Here is a 17,387-nt window from a genome sequence, read left to right as displayed (position 1 = left end):
GTGCTTGATGCACAGATTACAATAGAAGTTGCTGCTACAAATTTGATATGAAGCAAAAGTGAATTTAGTTTGGTATGACTTAGATTGACTTTCAACTCTAGAAAAGTTTCTGTTCAACAGTTAGTATACACCCTACGTTGTGCTTTGATACTGTTGTTTTAATTTTTTTCTTTATTCTTTACTTTTGAGGTTTATTGTTTCTTAGCATTAGCAGAATAACAGTTTCTAAACTCTGTGAGTATCTACAAATTTGCTGTTTCAGATATTTCATCAGTTAGACCTTTTGTCACTATATTGTGCTTTTCCCATCCGTATTTCAGGGGATTTGCAAGGAGATCAACTCCTGTAAGCATTAAGGCATTGTTGCTTAAACACTTTGCTCAGTGATGGGAGAGGAAGCCCCAAGAGAGTCTGTGAATGCATACTTCAGACAAAGCAGTGTGCTGCTACGTCAAAGAAACTCATGACTTGCCACACCAAATCGAACTAGTGGTTCATCAGTCTGGTAGCACTTTTACTGGTAGCCAATAACATACATTCCTAAAAAAGGCCATAAATCTTTCCAAAAGCTCTTAAAATCTAGTGCTTTTGGATACTTCTACAATGTATGGATAGGGGAAAAAAATAAATCCATCCTGCATTGTGCCTTAGTTCTATAACCTGAAATAGATGTTTTATTTCCTCTGAATTGTTCGTTTTTTATTGTTTTCAGAGAATAGGAACTATGTAGAAAGTTGGTTTAAAGTAGGTTGCAGCTTAAATCCATCAATGCTTTATTTGGTAGTGCTTGGAAGGTCAAATTGTGCCTGAATCTTGTATGGTCTGCTGTGGTGTAACTGAAAGCAGTCTTTGCCAGGACAAGTTCACTCCCTTCTGCAATCACAGCTCCTTCACAAAACTCTCATGTTTAAACTCAGCTTTCAGAGAGCAGTCAGGTTTTTATTTTGCTAATCTTTCTGTATGAATCAGTACCACTACATTAAAAACACATTGTTTACAGTCTTTTACTGCGCTCGTATTTTCTTGCAGTGCTGTACTACAGAGAAACATTGTTACCTGTTGGCAGAGGCATATACAAAGTAGTTTGTTTTAGAGTAGCTGAAGTTTAAAGGCTCAAACATTATCCACTGAACATCCTGAGTTAGTATTTACAGTGAGAAAGATCTCAGCACTCCTTTTATTTTCTTTAGAAGGTATATGAAGTATTACATCACGGTCCAGAAGCTTTTCTCCTCTCTTGAAAATTGGCCTGAAAGCAAGGATTAGTTCTAAGAGCAGTCTAAATACACAGGTCTGCCCTTCCCCATCCTGGTTCTGCCAATGAAAAACAACAAAAAAGTGCTTTTTGATCCAATTTTTTTGTAGTGCTTATTCCCTTGAGTTCTCTCTCAGTATTAAGGAACCATCCGAATCTCTTGGTGCATTTTTACATAGCCCTCAATGGATGGAGCTATGCGAACTTTAATACTCCTGATACTTAGTGTCAAGGAAGTCCCAGTTTGATTTCTTGTGTGAGGTAGTGCCACTTTCTGCTTCTTTTGCTACTTGATGAAATCAGTGGTTTTAAAGTTTTTTCTTTCCTAATTTAGACTGTTCAAAAGTGATAATCAGAAGGTCTGGTACATTCCTGCTCCTTGCAGTCATTCCTCAAGGTTTGGACGAAACTTTTAAAAGAGTTTTGTTTCTTTCAAATATGCATCATGTGATTTTCAGGGAATACATTTTAAACAGTTTCCTTTACTCCTTCTATCCATAACTGACAGCAGAACTGCTGGTTGGAACCTTGCTATGAGAGTGGGAATAAAATATCAATTTTAGAATGTGATTTAAATTATGTCAAGTTATGTTTGCTCACTGGAGAAAAACAATGTGAATCTCTTAATTTTTCTCATGATCCTAATGAGAAGCTACCTCTCCAGAAGATTATATAGATGCTCTTACACTTTTCTGCTTGATATTTAACTGATTTATTTATTTATTTATTTATTTATATTTATTATTATTATTATTATTTAATGAAGAGAGGAAATGCCTGCTTGTGTATCCAAGGAATACATTCTCTATATGTACAGAGCTATTTCTTGTATTCTGGAGATTACACAGTGTAGGTATTCTCTCCCAAGAATTAGACAGCTTTAAAAGCTTTAGTAAACCCTTAGGTTTATTTATTTATTTTAATATGTTCAGGTTGCAAGATGATAATGCATTCAAAACAGTAACTGTGTTGTGCAAGTCTGCTTGTCTTCTTTGATTTAAAAATTCAAGTCTTCTGTTACGCTGTTCTTGTATATTATCCATTATGCTCCTGTGTTTTGCAACGTGCTAATACATAGCAGCTCTCTAATAAATTATTCTTACTCAGGACAGCAAACAACTTAGTACAAAGTGCTCTTTCATCTCTTTCATCTGATTTCTAAAACTTTTTCATGAGCACAGTGGGTTTTGTTGCTACTGGTGACAAAACAGGTTACTTTTTAGGGGGTATGCAGAATAATAATGGCTTGCACTGAATTTACTTTTCATCCAGAGGGATCTCACAGAACTTGGTAAAATTTGGTAGTTACTGCACAATAGGCAGTACTTTGTTCTCTGCATATCTTCAGGATACAAATCAGGAGGAAGCATTAAATAAATAAATAAATACAAAGTTTTAAAAACATAAAATAGCTAGAGGTATAGAGTATTTGTGTCAATTTATGAGCCTAATGCGGTTCCCCAGTGGGGAATCTGTGCTGAAAATAATTGTCTACTACAATAGTCTTGACAGTTCTGAGCACTTTGTTGTGATCCAAAGCCTATATATCATGGAGACACTTAGTCCTTAGGTGTTCTCACACATTTATTCCCAATCCTGCCCTTAATTATCTTGGAATATTAAATGATAAAGATATCTGCAGGAAATTTTGCCATAGCTCACTATATTGCTGGGAATAAATTTATTTTAAATTGTACTTGTGTAAGAAGCTTGAAGCATAGCATTGATCTGAATCCCAGAGATTATAATCCCACAGTTTGAAGACCAAATGCTCATGAGTATCATTCATAAAGTAAAATTTAGTTTTAAACGTATTGTAAGGATACTCTATAGATTTCTGAAGTCTTCCTTTAAAGGAAAGGCAATCACAAAAAAACAATAAGGGCAGATGAGTTGGTGTTCCCAATGCAGTGTAGTTGAAGCCAAATTATTCTAATAGATTAATGAAACTTGATGAATTTTTAAGATTTAAAAGGACCTTTTGGAAGCTGTTTTGTTTCAATGTGAGTAAGCTTGCTTGTTGTTTTATAGACTGTATATGCTGTTGTTTTGCTCTGGTGGTTGGTTTGTTTGTTTAAATTACCTAATGTTTGTGGCTTAATTCACATCCAAACTTTGGACAAGTTGGAAGCATTGCTGTTTGATGTGTTTTTTCCCTGTTAAGTTCCATAGACCTGGAGACAAACCATTCAGTATTGGAGCTTAGAGATTTCTTTTTCTGAGCAAATGGATGGGAACCTTTCTTACCCCATACTTTGGTAGGGTCCTTAGGCTACACTTGTTTAGATTGGTAACTGGTACAAGAAATTTGAGACTCACTGGCCTGTGGTGAGACACACTTGAAAGGAAGAATTTCCCTTCCTTATTACACTGTGCAAAGTGCTACATATTATTACAGATTACCTCACTGAAGATGAACTAATACATGCAAAACTGGACTTGAAGTATATTCAGATTCTAAATTTAATAGCACTTTTCTAGCCCGAGAGAAAATTACTGTCTTGGAGAGGTTTGTAGGCAGCTTGAGTAAAGTCTCGGTTTTGCAGATCAGTCGAATATACTGATGATTACTAGGTTTGAAGTTTCTTTGAAGTTCCTTTGTAATGTTTCTCACAACACTCGTGGACTACTTTCTCCAGGGGTATTTTATATCCACTTCAGCTAAGCTTTCTACAAAGGATGTATTGAGCCTTTTGCTGAGGTATGTTGAACCATCTGCTGGTGGTAAAGCCTTTCACCTGCTTTTAGCTTCATCTGCTGCAAAAAGCATAGGCATGTCAGATGGGTTTTCTGCTTAATTCCAAAGCAACTATTAAAATGTCACTCTTCACCCTTGTCAGATATAAAGAAGGACAGTGAAAAGTTAAAAAATATTACTGAATTACTGTAGCCTCGCAAATGGGAAGTTCAATCTACAGGATGCCATAAGGCTATACCTCTTCTCTGTCAGTTCTTTACAGACATTATTAACTACAGAGTTAACAATCTTGTAGACACTGTGTTTGGAAAGAAGTACCTCACCAGGCTAAACATTAACCTCTCCATCAAAGAAGCTAGTGCTGGGCAAAGAATTGGCTGCTATGCAAAATGAACACATTCATTTCAGGTTGACAGTGATATTTGTCATGCAGGACCTTTTCCTTCCAGACGCTTTAACCACTTCCACCTTTTTCAAAGATCTCTTTTGAAGCCTGTTTTTCTCTCTTTGGAAACCTATACAAAATGTATTCTCTATTGTAGTGATGATTTTAGCTAGCTGTGTAGTTATTAGCTAATTGTTTATTATATTGTTTGTTGATGTTGTTTAGTTTAGTTTTTCCCCCCTCCATAATTGCATGCAAAAGCAATAACAGTAACTGAAATGGTTCCTGAAAAAAAAACAACAAAGTGGCGAGGAGGAAGAGGGAGGAGCAAACAGACTGGGAGGACATCTCCTGCTAATTCTACGCAGTCTTAAAACTTTTCCATATCTGTAGTAAAAATAAAGTATGAATATTACCTGTGAGTTATAAATGCAGTACATGACAGTGTTAGAGTAATTGACAGTTTGTTGTCAGATCAGTAGCTGATTAAGCTAGTGCTTTTTTAGCCATGATAAGTGACAATTTTACTAATTGTTTTAGAAAGTAATACATATCTGGTTGTAAAATTAACGTACTATTGTGATCATTCATTGGAAATAATGTTGTGTGTAGTGTGAGCATTAGGACCAGACATTTTAGATGACAGAGATTTTTAAGTCAGCATCAATATCCAGGAGAAAAAAATATTTTCAGAGAGATTCTTTCACAGAGAAAACTTATGTGCACCTAACATGAAGGAATCACACAATAATTTGCCATAATCTCAGATAACTATAATTCTAATCTGCAAATCATTATTTTCCTTACATTAACATTTAACAAAGTGGTTTGGAATACTGAAATAACCTGTTTGTTTCATGTTAAGAGTTTAAATAACGATTTTTCTAGATTTTCTATTATCTTCCAAATTAAAATTATATAATCCCTATTCTCCCAAATCTGTATTTCATGCGTATGTCCTGAAAAACTTACTTATTCAGTTTAAGCAGTAATAATGTTACTAAGCATCGCAATGAAAATGTTACTCCTTTTGATAGTCTTTATAGCAGTTTAGTCTGTTTTGGTGATGGTTTTCTATAGGTTCAATTGCTTGTACTTTGTATTCATCAGCTTGAAAACTGTACTTCAGTCTTATGCATCAAAATACATTGAAATAGTGGAAAATATAGTGGTGTATATTGATCACTATAAAAGCAAGTGTGGTAGTGGTTTTATAATATTTATGGGCACATTAAATTCATTTCCTCAGAAGTGTTTGATGCAAGGGAAGATTACTGAGTGCTTGCAATAGACTGCAGGTACAAGCACTGCATATTACTTTTCAGACCTCTGCTTAGGATGATCTATGAAAAGTGAGACATTGCTAATTTTATTACCTGTGGTCCTGCTCTTATCAGTAGGTTTCCTCTTTTATCAGTTGTGTTTTTATATTATTCAAGGTGCTCTCTGCCATTATTCACTTTTCATTTCTATTTTTTTCCCTTTTATTGTTCAGGTAAATATCAGCTTTCTCCAACAGTGAATATGCCCCAAGATGACACTGTCATTATTGAGGATGACAGGCTGTCTGTACTTCCTCCACACCTCTCTGACCAGTCCTCATCCAGTTCCCATGATGATGTTGGGTTTGGCACTGTTGATGCTGGTGGATGGGCTAAAGCTGCGATTAATGAGTCGACAGACTGGTAAGGCACAGCTTAGTGGAAGGAGAAAATAGATGATTGCAGTTGTCTTTTTGTTTAGTTTACATTTTGGTTACTACTAGTATGACTTTTTTTTTTCCCCCCCAACATTTAGATTTTCATCACATTTCACTGTTTTCATACTTATAATTACTCCTGTTTCAGGAAGAAAGTCTACGTATGTGGATTGTTAGACTTCTTAATTGAGACTGGAGTTTTGTGCTGTCTCTAGGCATGTTTTTGAGCACTAATTTAGCTAGCTATGCTAAAGTAACTTGGAAAATTTAATTTCTAATTCTCACTGTAAATATTTCTAGGTCTATAAAAGACAGATTTAATTTTCATATTCCAATATGTATTTATTAGCTTTGTAATACTTCTGTATACTTTCTTGACTTTCCCAATAACATACATAAAGTAATTTTAAAATCTGGTTAGAGGTAGAGGCAGCTCTTTATTTTGCCTGTTAGTGTTAATGGAACTAGTCAAGTTTTCCTTAATATACATAAGGGATACCTTTTGTATCGTAGCAATATTTGTGTCATGTAAAGGCACTGTGCTATAATAATTTCACATTAAAAATGTGAACATGTTGTATCTGTAATAAAAACAATTTCTTTGGTTTTAAGTTGACTTCCTAATTACACTTATACAATTTAACAAAAGACTTCTAATGAGAAGTGCATTGAATTCCATTATTGACTTGCTTATGTCCCAGGCAAGTATACACTGTTTATTGCTAAGTACAATTAATACATATCTAAAATTTAATTTGCAAGTCCTGTAATTATCCATAGTAATAACAAAATAAAAGCCCACCTCTGTATACTACTACTTAAAGCTGGATAATTACCACAAATCTTGTGAAGTAACAAATTTTCCTAGTTCTTTTGTCTCTGAAGCCTGTTAGGAATGTGTCAGCAGAATCTTAATAAAACAGTAATAGCACCTGCCAGCTGATGTGCGCCTGTCAGCTTCTTCTTAGGTTTATTTTAGTTTATTTCATCTTTTGTCCAGAACTTGAGCTCTGTATTTTTAAACACAGTTTTAATGATTGTATAAAAAACTACTTTTTTTGCATCCTTATTTGTCTTTTTCAGTGTTGCAGCTCTTCTCTTGGACAAGTCATACTTGCAGCTTGGGCCTTGAAAAGGCCATCTGTCTTATGTAAAAGCTTTTATGGATGAAAATCCAAGATGCTTAAGTAGAATAGTACTCAAGACTGCACATAGAGGCTTATTGATGAGGGAATTTTTTTATTTGAATATGAGCAAATAGAGTAAGAGCCTGTTTGAAACCTGCACATGCTTTTAAATTTGTTTTTGCAGTGTATTTTGCTATTCATAGACTTCTTTAAAAATGAGAGTCACGCTAAAGAAAATAGGGATTAGATAGTGTGGAAATGATCATGCTTAAAACCTTTAAAGCTGTATCTTGTTAAGAAATTCTAAAAGTCTTCAGGTACAATTGCAGTTAAAAGAATAAATGACTACTGCACCTTGCTATAGAATATATTCTATTTGTGTATAAGAGGTATAGTGGTATAGTGGTAGAAGTGGATTGTTGCATTAATTTCCTGCTGCTAATGGATGAAGGAAGACTTGTAAAATGAAGGTGCATTGTATGATTTTGCTGGAAGGCACAAAGGGTAAAACTAAGAATATGGATGAAGGGTTATCCAAACAAGAATGGCAGCTGTTCTGAATCACGGAAGAAAATGTAAGCTTTTCCAGCCTGACAATATCTCCCTAATCCTTGATGAAAATGTTATGAAAACAAAGGGGCAATAAGACAGGATTAATAAGTGGAATTTTAATAACATTGAGGGTCAGAAGACGGTTACATTCTTTTAAGGATCAGCTGTCATTCCAGAAACCTTATTTGTTAAGTATGCTAGAACATAGTAAATTGTATTTGGCATTGCTTAATGACTTGCATTAAATTCACCTTCTGTCTTCAGTTAATGTAGTTGAAAAATATTTAAATGAGGCATTTTTAGAGGTATTAGTTACTCCTCCATGCTCATTGGTTTTTCCAACGAAGTCTCTTCAGTATGGCATCTGAATACTTTTGGGCAACGTATGTGTATTTAAAGTCCTGTGGTCTGCGTGTTCTGTAATTATTAAAACACGCCTGTGGGTTATTCATCAACCAGGATGTGAAAACTGATGACACTATGTATGACTCTGATATTTGTACTCTAAAATCATTTGAGATTTTATGATGTCAGAGTGGAACCAATTGTTTTTGTGTGCTAAGTAGCACCTGTAATATTCAGAATACTTTGCAAACATAAAGTAATAATCCTCATAGATAAATCTGTGTGGAAGATAGATGTGGTGAGTGCACATAAATGCAGATAAAGGCAGCAGAAGGAAAGTCCCTAAACATAGTGGCAGTAGAAACATTTGGATCTAGTCTCCAGAATTCATAATTGATGATGCTGTGTGAGACCACACCATTCTCTGTGTGACCTGCGGTGCCCATTCTATATTTTATTTAACTTTGGAGTTTTAGTATGTTCTCAGGGCTTCAAATGAATATATATACGCAGATTGTTTTTATATGAAAATGATATTTGACTTTATTAGAAGACTTATGTATGCTGATCAAAGCAGGCTCATATGAAACAAAGGAGCATGCAGCCAAAGCAAATAGTGTTAGAAATTTGCCCCTTTTGAAGCAAGGGCCACATGATACGTTTTGTTCAGCAAGATGGAGCTGGTCATCTTTAACTAACATGAGCTGCATGAACAGATGTTGCTAGAGAAAATTTTCACTTAGTAAAACCACATTTTTCTAGCCTTTGGAGACAGTGCTGACTAGTAGTGAGCCATAAACTCCTGTGTGGCCTTGGGAAAGTCATTTATGATCTGATTATGAAAGGTGTTGAGTTGAGTCACTCAGAAAACGTTTTCAGACTTCAGTGGTTCATATTCAGCTACAAGTTGCACTGCCGTAAAGGCTAGAAGTATATGTTGGTCTCATCTGTTTTATCTTTCTATCATGTGGAGATAATTTCTTCCCTGTTTTGTGGGACTGAATGTGAGGACTAAATAGTTATTTTTTGGTTCAGGTTCTGACTCATCTGAGCTTTTAAGCATATGCTTCAAAACGTTGCTAAATTGTGCAGACATCTCTGAAATAGTTGCTGCAATTAAATGTAAAACATTATGAGCCAGAGCCAGAAATATTCAAGTCAAAAGGCACTTGACATTGACTTTATTCATGTAAACTCTGATTCTTCTCTCACTTAAGTATTACATGCTTCTCACATGCACGTATCTTATTATTTATAATTCTGCCACCGCTAGACTGAATTTCTTCTCTCTGTCTAGTAACGCGGATGGTGATTTTCATCATTTGTAGTACTTTATGCTTCTGACCACATTTCCTTTCCTCTCTTCATTGTTGTGTCTAATACCCAGGTGTTCCAAAACGATTCTATACATGATAGTACATGATAGTACATGACATACATCAACATGTTTACATTATACTATGTAAAAGTATTAGTCATGTTCTGCAGAAACTTGTTATTAACACGTTTCTCACTAGGAATGAATCATGTCTTATAACTAGCCTCAAAAATAGAATATAATTCTTTTGGAACATATTGAACATTAACATGTATGTGTGTGTATATACACACACACACACACACACACTATATATAATACTTGGTACAACATGTACAGTGTTGAGAAGTCTCAGTGATAGTGTATTTAGCTTTTCTTTCTTGAAATGTTACAACATTCAGAGGAAAGAATTCTGAGAGATCTTGCTGCTGGATATATAGTGGTGGCACACACTACTTACTGTTTTTATTCCCCACTATTTTATATTATTTTTCTTATCTCTTTTTTTTTTTTTTTTTTCTTTTTCAACATGTGGTGTAGCAGCTGTGACACATGGTAAGCTTAGTGTTTAACTTACACACCAAACTAATTTTGTTCATTGTTTCTGATTCTACCAACATCAGATCAGTATTATTAAAACTATATTCAAAAAGCTTCTTGTGAGGCATGATGAAACTCTCATTGCTAAAGTCGTGATCTGTGCAGAAGAAGGACTTGTAAAATGATGGCAGGGGGGTTGGAATGGATTATCTTTAAAGTCCCTTCCAACCCAAGCCATTCTATGATTCTATGAAGTGTACAGAAAGCCTAAGTCCAGCTTAGTGGTATAACCACTGTGACAAATTATTGCTCTGTAATGGAGCACTGAGTTAAAAAATATGCTTGTATGTCCTAGCCAGGTTAAAATCACAGAATGCTATCAAGGTTTTTAAATGAAGAACTTTGGTAATTCTCTGTGGATTTCAGCCAGGGCAGATTTTATTTATGCTTTTCTAAAAAGCATTTTTTGATAAAGAAAAATCTTAACGTTTGTTATTAAGGAAATATATTGATTTATCATTAGGAAATATATATGTATATATTTCCTCTATTAAATTATTCCCATATTGGGATTGTATATTCTGATAGTATATGCATAGCTTTGCACCACATATGTACGTCTTCTATTAATACTTATAAGTGAAATTCGTGATTCTCTTTAACTAAAATCGCTCGATGCAGTGAAACAAATTCATCGTGTGTGTGACTATTTAAGTGGTTTATCTGAAAATGTGTACTTTATTATTGGTAGAAGTCACGTGCTAAATAAATGCTTTTCTCTGCAGAGTGAAAGGTTGCGTGATCTTGATAAATGTTCGCATGATTTTTTTCCCTTCCTACAGCACTCTTAGTCCAGATGTTGATCCAGTGCTTGCCTTCCAGCGAGAGGGTTTTGGACGCCAGAGCATGTCAGAAAAGCGTACAAAGCAGTTTTCAGATGCCAGTCAGTTGGAGTTTGTTAAAACACGAAAATCCAAAAGCATGGATCTAGGTAGTGAGTGATATTTTTTCAATTGTTTTATTTGAACCTGATTTTCATGTTGTAAGTATACAAATTTTGTAATTCCAAACATGTCATTTATGTGCAGTAATACTGTGCATAACATGTGCTAGTGTGAAGTAAAATATTCTTAATGTGAGTGACCAAGTGGCCTGTGCAATGTTCTTAGCACTTGTAAATGTCCATACCTTTAAATATCGGAGATCTCTGTATATATGTATACACATAGATATACAAAATATTTATTAAAATGGGAATGAAAGGTGCATTTAACAATCTACATAGAATACCCCCATGTAAAATATTCCGTGTGTGGTTCTGGGTAGACGGTATTAGTCTCAGTTCATGATTATAATACAATTAGCCTTAAAGATTCCTAGGAGCCTCTCGCTTTGTAGGTATATTTTGATGAAGATATTAATGGTACAAATGTTTTTTTGAAGAGAACTTTCAGAATTAGAGAATGGAGCTAGTCTGACTTTTGATTGAGACCCATGTTTTGTATTTATATCAGAAGCCCTAAAAAGTAGCAGCAACTAAGACAGGCAATCAACTATAGTCATTTTAGCTGACAAAACAACAGAGAAGAAGAAAATGCTAACAAGCCCATCTCTTTTTCTGCCATTGTATTTAGATTCTGAAGTGCGGAAGCTAGTAACCTTAAACAGTGAGTTTTGATTGTTTAAACACAAAATTCCGTACTCAGAATAATGAAATATAATCAGGTTTTCTCCTTTACAATACTTGTGAATATCTTAACTGCAATCCCTAATTCACCAACTTCTTCTGAGGACAGTAAGTTTGGTGTTATTGACTTGTCTTGATTAGTTGCAATGTGCTAACGTGTAAATAACATCATACCTGCCTGTGATGTGAACATGACTGACACTGCATGAAGGTTACTAGTTTGCTGCCATTTCTATCCAGAATGTTTGCTTACTGTTGCAGTTTATATGCATGAAGGATGACATTGCTAAGTCCCCCCCCCTAACTTGGAAAAAATACACAAAAAGAGGAATGTTGGTTGCATGTGGGGCATGGTCACTAACTGGGCTAACCATTATACATTTACCTTTTAACAGTAGCTGACGAGACTAAGCTCAGTACAATGGATGACCAGAAAACAGGTAAGAATTGACAGTAAGGCTGTTGCTATAGAAACCTTGGTCAAAGCAGCTTACCACAATTACAGAACTGCCAATCAAATTGCATGAAAACATGAATATTCCAGTACTTGCATGGCTGCTTTCTATTGTTGTGAATAATCAAGTCGTAGAGAAAAAGAAATTTCTCTCTATAGATAAGTATCTGGGGTAGCATTTTCAAGCAGGTCGTACATCTGACTGTAGGTAGGCACCTGTGTCTACACTTTGAACTCATAAATATTCTGTGTTATCATGATTTTTGTCCTTTCAATAAGATGTTGGAAAATCAAGCTTAGTACTCAGTGATGTTGTTTAAGAGTCGGTTGTTTGGCTCTTACGGTGCTAACACAGTTCTTGAAAATAATTATTTTAATTCCAAAACTGCTATCTTTGCCTTAAGTGGTCATCAGGTACATGTTGTGAGTTGAGTTGTTGATTATTAGTGCAAGTTGATTTGCCTTTGGAACTGAAACCTGAGCATTGAAACAGAACAAAAGAATATGTAAATAGAATCTTTTCCACATACGATTGATTGTAACATTTCACACGATGATAATGAGAAATAGCTTTCAAAGCATATTTTTATTAGTAATTAAAATAATGCACCAGCTGCAATTATTAGCCTTTATGATTTATTAATACATGTTAGCTTTTGACCTTTGAAATGCTGTTTTAATTAGGCTAGATCCAGAGGACACCATAACATTACTTAGCTCTAATTAGGAACAATTCACCTTTTAAACCTGACAATATTATTTATTTTAGCGTGATTTGGGGAACAGAGCTTTCTATGCAGGATTTATGATTAATAATTCACAACTGCATCTCTGTTTAACCACACTTTACGACATGAGTAAGAATGCTGAGAAGCTGTAAGTAATCTACTGATAACAGTATAATTTTTATTAAAACAGCTAAAAGTTCTAGCTCTTAAAATGCCATAGAATATGGTCACAGACTTGCAGGTTTAGAAATTGAGACTGAGCACACAAAATTAAAATGCATGAATGTTTTGAAGGATTCAGATCATTGGAGTGTGAAAGTATGAACTATGTTTACAGTCATGGTAAGAAACAGAGCTTGGGGACTCCTTCACCACTGAGCAATATTCACAGAAGGTTACACATCAAACTCAAATTTATATTGTAAATTATTGTTCATTTTCTTATTGACCTACTTATTCGAATGGGATATGATTACAACAAGGTAAATCCTATATGTTTTAGCAAAATATGAGGCTTGGGTTTAAAAGTGCATAGCACTTTTGGTGGTATCAACAAAGTGCAGTTTTTCTATATGTGCAACACCTGGATTAAATTCCAAAAAGAGACACGTCAGGCAAGTTGGGTGAATGAGCATGACTGTAACCATCTGGACTAAGCAGTTACATATTTTGTGAACAGCTCAGAGGCAGCAAAAAAAAAGAAAAAAAAAAAAAAAAAAGGCAGAGAGAGGAAAAAAACCACATTTTCTATTATACTTTTATTTATCTTGTGTGCTTTTAACCAGGTTTCGGATATAAACATTGCATTTCTCCCATTACTGAAGATGGATGTGGTTTTTAAACAAACCACTTACTGTAGTTTGGCTTGAAAATTATCTGGTATAGGAAAAAAAAAAGTACCTCAAATGTGTGGTGACCTATGCCTTGATGAATCCTAGAAGCCAGAAAACTCAGCATATATTTACTTCAGAGGAAAAATAAAAACAGGCCCTGCTACAGTCAAAGTTGGGTTTAATGATACTAGCTGAAAAGGAGAGTGTAGAACTCACCAGTGCTAGTTAGTATAATAGATTTTTAATTATTTTTCTTTCTGTAGTTCACTTGAAGTGCCTAATCCTTTCAGTGTTTACAGTTCATTGTAAAGGTTAGAAGTACATTCAGTAGCAATTGAGCATGGCTCATTTATTGAATCCTAGGCATACAATAGTCCTAGCTGTTGTTTTTTCCATGTGCACTGTGAAGAAAGGCTGAAACTCTCTCAAAATCAAAGCAATACTAAAAACCTCCGCAGAATATTTACTTAAAGAGATTTTTAATTTGTTTTTACGTGGTGCTTTTAAAATAAACGTTTATTAAATGGAAGCAAAGCTGAGTACTTTTCATGCAGTTACTTGCTCTGTTTCTCCCCTTCATCCTTCCAAGCTAAAACGTTCCTCCTTTATTGTAGGAATTGAAATAGAAATAGAATAATTTGTCAAGTATAGTGGAGAAGATGTTAGTAAATACAAAAATTGACTCACTGCTGGTGTCTTTTAAGAAAAAATGTAGACGTTATGCCTTTGCAGAACTCATAGAGGGAAGTTGTTGACATAAGTCACTGGTAGTGTTCAATCTAAGAGCTGGTAAAAATAATGCTTTGGACAGAAACAAAAACATCATTTTAAATCATTTAAAAGAAAGGGCACTAAAAAAAAAAAAAAAAGAAATTATTATAACTCTTAAAAATCGTCACTGAAGGAATCCTCCTACATCCTTTAGCACCATGGTTTTTGCCTTTGCAAAAGTAATCCATGTGAATTTGTGGCACTGTATAAATACATAATGTGATGTTGGAAAAGAGGGAGTCATCATGAGGTGTGAAATGGTTAGCATGAAGAGAAAAACAACGGGCTTGGAACAGTTTGCATCACATAACATTGTGTGTGTGTATGTGTTGGATGTCTCATTGGATCTACATGTGCCATGTGAGCGCCGATCTACCCAACGCATGTTGTGCATGAGCAGGGGGGGCTGCATGGTGTGGCAAGCCAGTGTGGTGCTCTGCCCAGGGACTGGTCTGGGGGACATGCAGTGCTGTGCATGCGCGGTGGGCAGGGACAGCGCTTGGGACTGGAGCAAGCACGTTACCCAGATGTATATTGGTGTACATTGTGTAGAGTATAACTCTACGAGTGAACATGTAAGCAAAGTGTGGGGAGGCAAGGCAGTACTACAGCAGGAGTTCTGCTGTGCTGCAGACGGCTGCATTCACCTCAAAGGGGATTTGTTAATGAAACTGTCGGAAATGAAACTTCTGATAAACTTCAAATTTGAAAAAGATGATAAAAGAGCCCCTTTCATCTCTCAGTCACATAAAGATGCTTAAGGTAGATGTGTCTTCTTTTCCTTTTTTTTTTTTTTTTTTTTCCTTTTTTTTCTTTTTTTTTTTTCTGTTTTAAATTCTGTTGTCAAAACAGAACTCGTTCTGAGCAGATAACATTTCTGATGATTACCACCAGCACTGTAAAGTCTAGAAGAAAATGCTGACATTTTTGTACTTAAAAATCTGGGTTTTGATGTGACTCATAAATTTTAAACAAAATGCATCTTAAAGAAAGTTTCTTACTAGATCATGAGTAAACAACTCACTTTCTGGCTACTGAATTCTAGTAATAAATTCTGAACTCACTCAATTTACAGGGAGACTTAGCTATGTATTTTGATAATACTATGAAGTGGCCATAGAATATAGTGGAGGTATTAAAACATATATAGCTTTATGATTGCAGTGCTTAAATTGCTTGTGAAAGGATATTTTCCTCTTTCAAATTCTGCCACTTGTTCACATTGGTGTTCATGACCACACAAGTTCAATAAATATTCCTATAATTTCTGTAATCCATTATTAGTTATACAGTACTCAGGGAGCGTTAGGTCATCCCATCTAGATTTTCCTCTGGGAAAGGAGAACTTAAATATTGTTCTCACAAACATCTGTACTGGATAGCAGGAAATGGAATTGTTGTAATGTCTTTTATGAACATAAACGGGCACAGAAATGCTTGCTTTATAATTATTGTTTACAAAAAGAGCCACTCAGTAATTAAGAAAAGATATATGAGCGTTTCATTTAGAAGGTAGCAAAGCAGAATCTGGAATAAGGAAGTTTACAGTAAGTTGCCATGTAAGAGGATAGTTTTTCTCTTTGTATATGAAACAGAATATGTCAAACAGCTGGTTTATATAGCATTGTCCCCTTTCTGCTCCGTCTTCCCTCCAAACTGTTACATGCATTTTTCTTTCTTGTCTCATACACTGTGTTTTTTTGTTGTTGATGTTGATTTTAACAAAACACAGTCTCAAAATAAAACCAAAAAACAAAAAAACAAACAAATCTGATTCTTCATCTACTATAGACATTTGTGGAAGAATGGCAGTTTGTGACACAAGCTAGAAAGTGGGCAATTTTATAAGGCATTGTCTAAGCTGAAGTTCTTTTACTTGGCACAGAGAGTGTTATGTAAAACATTCACACTAGATTCGGGCCACATTCAAAAGCTGGGGGATCCTGGATGGTAGTTTGTTTGCACAGCTGGAAAGCCATCAGCCCTCCCTTGTCCCAGCTGGCTGCTCTTTTTCACCCCAGCAGCTGTACTGTGCCCAGTCATCCTCATGACCCTCAGTCCTCCAACCAATACAGGCTGCAGCAAAAGGGTGGCCTCTTCTAGGAGGTGTGAGTTCATAGAGATAAAATTTCTAATTTGTTGCATTTATTTCTGGCTGAGGGTGCAAGCAGCAGCACCCCAGACCTCTTGGGGAACCAGGCTGCAGGAATTCTATAGAGCTGGGAAAGGAGATTTTTTGTTTTGTTTCTATTTACAAATTCATCTTAATGGTAGGGCAGCTGAGGCGGAATTTTTTGACAGCTGCTCTTTGAATATGTTTGATCAAATGGATTTCATTTTAACTGAGTTCTCAGAATTTTAATAGCTGAGTGGAAAAATGGAAGCGTTTACTAAAACGTTTGTTGCCTTGCTGCGTATCAGACCAAGACAGCAATAAACATGGTGAAGAGTTGCTATGTTGCTGTTCTGTATGTCCAGCATCCCTCTTCCTGCTTTCATTCCATCTCATCTTTCTCTCCAGGCACACGTTTTATGCAAAAGCTAGCCAAGAGTATTCTGCACCTTTTAACAAAACAATTCAAAGTTCAGTGAATTCTTTTTTTTGATAGATCTCTCCCAGTTTTAACTATGAGATCCAATTGTGCAACTGTCAGCTGATTTACAAGAAAACTGTGTATCCAAAAACAAAGCTTAGAAGTGTAGTTCACAAAGCTGAGAAGGCAAGTCTGAATGAAGTCTGAATGAAGAAAGGAGTTTTGATGAATACTGTCCAGGGGTTTCTTGGGATGCCTCTGAACATGCAGCTCTGATAAGGGCTGCCCTCAGCCCCAGCTATAGAGCTGTGCAGATATCAACATGCACACAGCCAGCAGTGTTTCCTGTCCAGCTGGGTAACTGGTGCTGTGGTAATGGTGGACTAACTGGGGCTTTGCCATAGATTTTTATAAACAAATCCTCAAAATCCCACCAAACCAATTGATATTTCTCAGAAATA

At 35.4% G+C, this 17,387-nt stretch overlaps 1 protein-coding gene across 1 annotated transcript in view; it reads left to right on the top strand.

Moving 5' to 3' along the window:
- PARD3 (par-3 family cell polarity regulator) overlaps window positions 1–17,387 on the top strand; it is a 411,266-nt gene that overhangs the window by 247,016 nt on the left and 146,863 nt on the right. Inside the window, exons 14-17 of the mRNA XM_072328130.1 lie at window positions 5,834–6,023; window positions 10,762–10,913; window positions 11,554–11,586; window positions 12,002–12,046. Coding sequence (XP_072184231.1) covers window positions 5,834–6,023; window positions 10,762–10,913; window positions 11,554–11,586; window positions 12,002–12,046 — 420 coding nt within the window. The remainder of the gene's footprint in view (window positions 1–5,833; window positions 6,024–10,761; window positions 10,914–11,553; window positions 11,587–12,001; window positions 12,047–17,387) is intronic.

Source organism: Excalfactoria chinensis, chromosome 2, assembly GCF_039878825.1.
Source record: "Excalfactoria chinensis isolate bCotChi1 chromosome 2, bCotChi1.hap2, whole genome shotgun sequence".
Lineage (NCBI taxonomy): Eukaryota > Metazoa > Chordata > Aves > Galliformes > Phasianidae > Excalfactoria > Excalfactoria chinensis.
This window is presented reverse-complemented; position numbering and strand designations above follow the sequence as displayed.